Source organism: Glandiceps talaboti, chromosome 6, assembly GCF_964340395.1.
Source record: "Glandiceps talaboti chromosome 6, keGlaTala1.1, whole genome shotgun sequence".
NCBI classification, from domain to species: Eukaryota; Metazoa; Hemichordata; class Enteropneusta; family Spengelidae; genus Glandiceps; species Glandiceps talaboti.
The window spans coordinates 21,661,971-21,667,953 of record NC_135554.1 but is presented as its reverse complement, the minus strand read 5'-3'; the positions used below and the strand labels follow the sequence as shown (position 1 = coordinate 21,667,953).

Below are 5,983 nucleotides of genomic sequence, written 5' to 3'. Positions count from 1 at the left end.
GTTGATCTATGGGGACTATTAACTTGTGACGTAATCTTCAACGTTACAGAAAATCTGAACATTCGCGTGTGTACTATTCTAAACAGCATTTAAATTACAGCAGGTTAAACAGTTGTCCGAACTCTTCGATGATCTTCGACCCTCCTTCACTGCACTGTCCATCGATACAGGTGGTGATCCGGTGCGCCAACCAACTCGACTGGGGTATATATTCATTATCTATCATCATTTCGCTACCTATTGTGAGGGTTTACATCTCGTATGCCGTATTTGTTACACTACCAGTACATGCAGTACGCAGTGACAACTTGGAGTTAAATATCCTTGTTGACAAGTTTGACCTTTGACACCAAATTTCTTTGAATTACCATGAGAGGGCGCCTTCGGGGAAAAAATTATGTTCAGATTAAACCACGGTCATGCGGTGACTGTGTCTTGTGTTAAATTATATACCCTACACGTGTATGGTCTATGGTTAAATTGTGTCTGTTTACGATTTGCAGTTCTATTAATTTTCCTTGTAAAGATGCAGATGTTTTAACTTTTATAAGCCATTTTGTGAATGATAGCACAGATGATTACAGTTCAATTTATTTATTTCTGACGATGGGGTCATTGTGTCATCAATAATAATAATTCTTCATAAACACATCCCTCGGAACATTCAATCGAATAAGATTAAACATTGATGTCGAAACCGGAAAAAAATTGTTGCGGTATATGAGCAAAAAAGTTATAAAGGTCGCTATTTTTTTTATTTTTACAAATAGACAAACCTAAAATAGATGTACGCATTATGGTGACGCCAGTAGTGTCCTGAGAATGAATTGAACTTGGGACACGTGGGCAAGATGTAGTTGTCTGATTGCCGACAAAAAAAACTCGTGTAATAAACCAAATGGTGTGATGTACTTGAAATCCTCTACATTGTAGCCTGTTGTAAAGTTGGATAATAAAGTTGACCATTACAAAGCACGGTTAGGCGTTGTCCTACTAGATCGTTGTAGCGTATTGTTCGTATAATGATTTATGCCCGTTTTTGTTGGTCGTACTATTTATAAAAAAAACCCCACATATTTAGGTCGAGTGGAATATTATGAGATCACGTGACATGCCAAATATAACATTTATCATATGATATGGAATAAATAGATTCCTTCCAATAAAAATTAGCAAAAGAAGGTACAAAATAAACAGATTAAAATTTACATCAAATTCAATTGTAATCGCCCAACTTTGAGATGGTGTAGAAATGACAATTTAATTTTCGGTAATATCAGGCATGTTTAGCTTATTTTGTTGCTGGTACACGGTTGTTATTCACTCTGATATATTCAGTTCCTTCCTCCTGTACGGGGCAACTCTGGGAGTGTTCTGATCCACGCACCGCGTTGTATTTTCTATTATACTAATTACGTTCGGTACAGACTCACCAGAAGTACTCAGTTACCAGATGTAATTACACTGCCCCCACCCCATATACCGGTTATAGCTATTTATTGCACATTCGTTGCACGATTTTATATTCAGATTCAAAAAATAAAGGGTATGTGCAGCGTAGCCCCACGACAAATAACATGAAGAAAACTAGTTTGGGGTCTGCATCCATCACTTTTTCGTATTTATACATATTTACTACCAAACCAGAAAGACTATAGATTTTTCAATGGGGCGGCACGGTGTTTTTGTACATCTCAAAACATTTTTGTTTAGAATTAACAAAATAAGGCACTGATGCCTCACATGCACATAATATGTTATATTTTTATCTCACAGTGAACACAAATAAACAGTTTTATGTTTGAATCTTTCTTGATAGTGATGTTGCTTAGGTTCAGTGAGATCAATTTATCATTTTATTTTATATGCTTGTGCTACTATCAGTGCCTGTAATCATTTTGTGCGAGATGCAAAACAAAATAACATCGTGCTGCCTATTTTATACTCTGTAGTCACTCTCGTTTGGTAGTAAAAGGGCTGAACAGTTGCTGTGTGAAAATGTATTGCATCATACATCATGTGTGTACAGCTGCAACTTTATAGCAATGTATATAGCTTATATAGAGCATTCCTAAAGGAACTATTATTTTGAATTAGGCCGTTCATGGAATGACGCTTAACTTACAAATGAGTGTGATTTTTAAACTTAGCAAGCACAATCAAGCACGTCCAGACCGTTCACGTTTGTTGTTACTCTCATAAATGTGGCCAAAAGGGGGCTAGAATGAGTGGGATAGGGACAATGTACTGTAACTGTGGGTGCAAAAAAACAAACAAACAAACAAACAAACATGCATACATACATACATACATACATACATACATACATACATACATACATACATACATACATACATACATACATACATACATACATACGAACGAACGTACAATTTTATTTGCATTCGAAAGAAATTAAATTTTGAGAATTTTAAATACAGAAGAATCGACATGTTAATAAATTGGAATAACCCTGAAGAGGTTCGGCTTGGAATGCCAACTATTTTGGTTATTTTTAGCCCTGATTGTACTCAAAGTCGTAAATTTTTTGAGAGCTTGTGCGCTTTACTTGAAACACTGCCAACCGACAGCGATTTTGAAGACAATGGGCGGAAAATTATCAAATATCTCTCATTGTGCGTTTTATCACAAACCAAAAACTAGTTAAATATTTTTTTTAAGGACACTTCGTGTCCGAACAGCAAACTTTGGCAAAATATTCCGTATCAAAAGAGGTACATCTCAAAGAAAGATGAATAATATTTACATTTCTCACCACGTACATGTACTGAAGGGAATAAATTATGTTAAATTTTCAACTCTTTGACAGGTTAACCTACCAATACATCCGCAGTACGGTATGTACTGGATAACTGAGCTTGCCTGAGATGCAAGTGACACGCGAACCAAATGTTATCGTCATTGGAAGTTTGCCACGTGCGCAAGGCGGCTCAGATCATTTCGCGAAGTGATTTCTCGGTGAAAAATCACTGATTTGCTCAGATCGCTATGACCATATAGTGAACAATGCGGCGCATATGAATATTCTCAAAACAAGTGGTTATCATAACATTTGAATACAAAAAAATAGATACTCATTAATGTAATTAACATATACATTAATACATTTGGCTTCGCATTGTTCACTGCATGTCAAGATAGTGTATTGAGACCAAGACTTTTGTGGCTCGCGTTGTTTTCATATCTTGGCATAACATGACACATATATTGACATATATCACATTAATGGTTTCGAGTCGAGTAGCTGTATACGACACAGACAAAGTAAACAGTAAAACATCACGCCACATTTGAAATATATGACAGTTTCGATAGTTTGTGACAAACTGGAGTTATAATGGGATATCAATACATAAAGTCAAAATTTTGAATCATCGATAGATATAACGTGTTGCGTCATGGTTTGTACATCTTCTCGTGCCAAGATCTCGTCACAGTGACTCGGCGAGAATGTAGGTCGAATAACTTTCAGGAAGACTGTCCCAAGGTCAAATACCAGATGGTGTGGTATGGCGCGAAATGAGAAGTGCCCTCGGTTCCGCATTGCACGACTTTTGCTAGATCACCGTGCAATGCTCCGCTGGTGCCTTCTTCACGACATCTGAATGTCGTTCTTTCACTGCCCCAAAGTCCGACCGCGACCGCAAAGCTCGATCATCACCTACGATTAGATGGAATACGCTATTTGGTTTGGCCGCGTTGTAATACGCCAGATCCTTTCCATCAACCATTTCAAAACCTTTGTAGGCCAGTCTTTGTTCCTTAATTTCGATACCCGCATTTTCATATATTTTCGCCTTTATTTCCAATATGGTTGTCTTAGCGTTTGCCCTCAGAGAGTAAAATTTATGCTGCTGAGTTCCAATGAATATCGGAAAATGTCTGAAGACGACGTGGACAACAGAATTAGATACTACTTTATAGTCAAGTAGGGTGAAATCGTTGGACATTATTTGACCCATATACACAAACTCCTGTTGACTGGGCGGTATACCCGTACTTTTCTCGTATATTTCTTTACATTCGAGTACAGCTCTTACTGGATCGACATTGATACAAATCTCGTCTGCAGTCAGACTTCGCAGTCGTAACTTCATCTTACATGTTTGAGGTTTTCCAGTGTAAACTCTGATGCAGCTATTTTCGTTCGCGCCAAGGCTCATTAAATGAGCGCTGCTATCTAGCCGATGTCCGTCCATTACCAGCATTTGTTCACTGCGTCCGATGCCTGTCAGCTTTTCGACCGACGCTTTTACATCGTCCACTAGTTTCTTGCTCGTAATTGTCAAGGGGAAATCATCTCCCCATTGTGTGACGATGTGTATCGTCACACCAGTCGTCGACAACGGAGCAGCTGCCGAATGCGGAACGTCTTCACACAGCATTTGTGGTTTGCGCGCGAACTGACAATGCAATATTATTTCACAACCGCTCGACGTTGTTTGTGTACTGCAGCTTTCGCTCTGTTTTGATCGCGTGACTTTGTTTTTGTGTGCGACGCCCTCTTCGGCGATGACGTCACCTCTGTGGTATTCCACCAAGGAGCTGCACGGTATGTGGGTATATCGTATATCGAATAACCTGTACGATAGAGAACAAAAACAAAACAAATGCAAATGCATGTCAGCGAACGTATATGACTAATTAATTGATCATCACCATCATCATCATCGCAGGAAGGAGAATACATATTACATATAATATATCATAAAAGTAGTAAGCTTCCGTACTGTAGTCAGCTCAGCTTCCGTTCCGGTCTGAACGACTTAGAGGGTGACACCTCGGGGTCATTCGTGACACATAACCTACTTTTTTTTTTTTTTTTTTTTTTTTTTTTTTTACAAATGGTAGCTGTCTCGTAACCCAGTCGTACCACCGTGGTGTACCACACCTTTGATCGTGGTTTGTGGTCAGTCTTTACATTAATTTAGTACTTGTATGCATTCAAATCACTGAATGCAACATCCAAATAAAGCAACCCTGTATATATGTGTTTGTTCGAGTAGCCTATACGGATACTATAGGCTATATAGCAAGTGAGCTGCGAAATAATGAACACGTAAAAATACACCTCAAGGCGCTGTACAACAACACAGTCATAAAACATAAGTAAAAACACCAAGAGCATAGTTAAAAAATCACTAATCAGAGCCCAAAAACGTGAGGTGAAAGAAATGAATAGCACAAATTTAAGACAGCTAAAATCAATATTCACGAAAGAAACACAGTTACAGGAACTTGACCGAGTGTGATGGTAACAATTTGTCAACAAAATATCTAAATGTAAAAAAATACCTGAATATATACACATGTATAATGGAAAAAAAAAATGAAATCAAATAAATGCTATTTTGTTATAATTCACGATCACACTCAATTTATAAAATTTTAAAAAAAAATATATTGTGGCGTTCATATTACTTACTTATCGGATCGTGGCAAACTATCAGTCTGTATAACTCTTCTTTTCTCAGTAAATGATGGTCTAACTGTGGTTCAACGTTTATCTTTAATTATTAAATAACATGATTCAGACACCTTTTTATGTTCTATTACTCAGAAAAGTGGGAGGGCTTCCAGTTTGAACCGCATGTGGCCTGTTTTTTACAATATATGACCGTAAATGAACCCGTATCACATGACTGTTTACACGACGTGCGTATGAGGCAGACACTGGCTAGTGAATCTTGCGCAGCGTGTGTTCACTCACTAGAGACCTTGACAACGATCATAATACTGATGACATCGAGGCGCGGCCACGACGTGTATTTTACGCTTTATTACGTGTCTTTTCTGCCCTATTTTATCATTAAACATTACCAATACTACGATACACGCCTTCGTGAATTCGAATGTCGCAATATAATGGTACACTAAAGGTGAGATCAATAGTTCAATGTAGGATAAAAAGCGAAAATTGAAGGTTGTTTCAAACCACACAGTCGATTTCAAATCAGTATGT

General features: G+C 37.8%; 1 protein-coding gene across 1 annotated transcript; it reads right to left on the bottom strand.

Annotated features, from left to right (window-relative positions):
* Positions 1-2,416: 2,416 nt before the first annotated feature.
* On the bottom strand, positions 2,417-5,517 carry LOC144436358 (uncharacterized). Its single transcript, XM_078125143.1, has 2 exons — positions 5,447-5,517; positions 2,417-4,602 (listed from the first exon to the last, which is right to left on the bottom strand). Exon 2 carries the CDS (start codon positions 4,404-4,406, stop codon positions 3,579-3,581), a length of 828 nt encoding a protein of 275 aa, XP_077981269.1. The 5' UTR covers positions 4,407-4,602; positions 5,447-5,517; the 3' UTR covers positions 2,417-3,578.
* Positions 5,518-5,983: the final 466 nt, after the last annotated feature.

What these genes read in the sequence shown, in the direction of transcription:
- LOC144436358 (XM_078125143.1), bottom strand. Translation starts at nt 4,406, where the DNA reads ATGCTGTGTGAAGACGTTCCGCATTCGGCAGCTGCTCCGTTGTCGACG.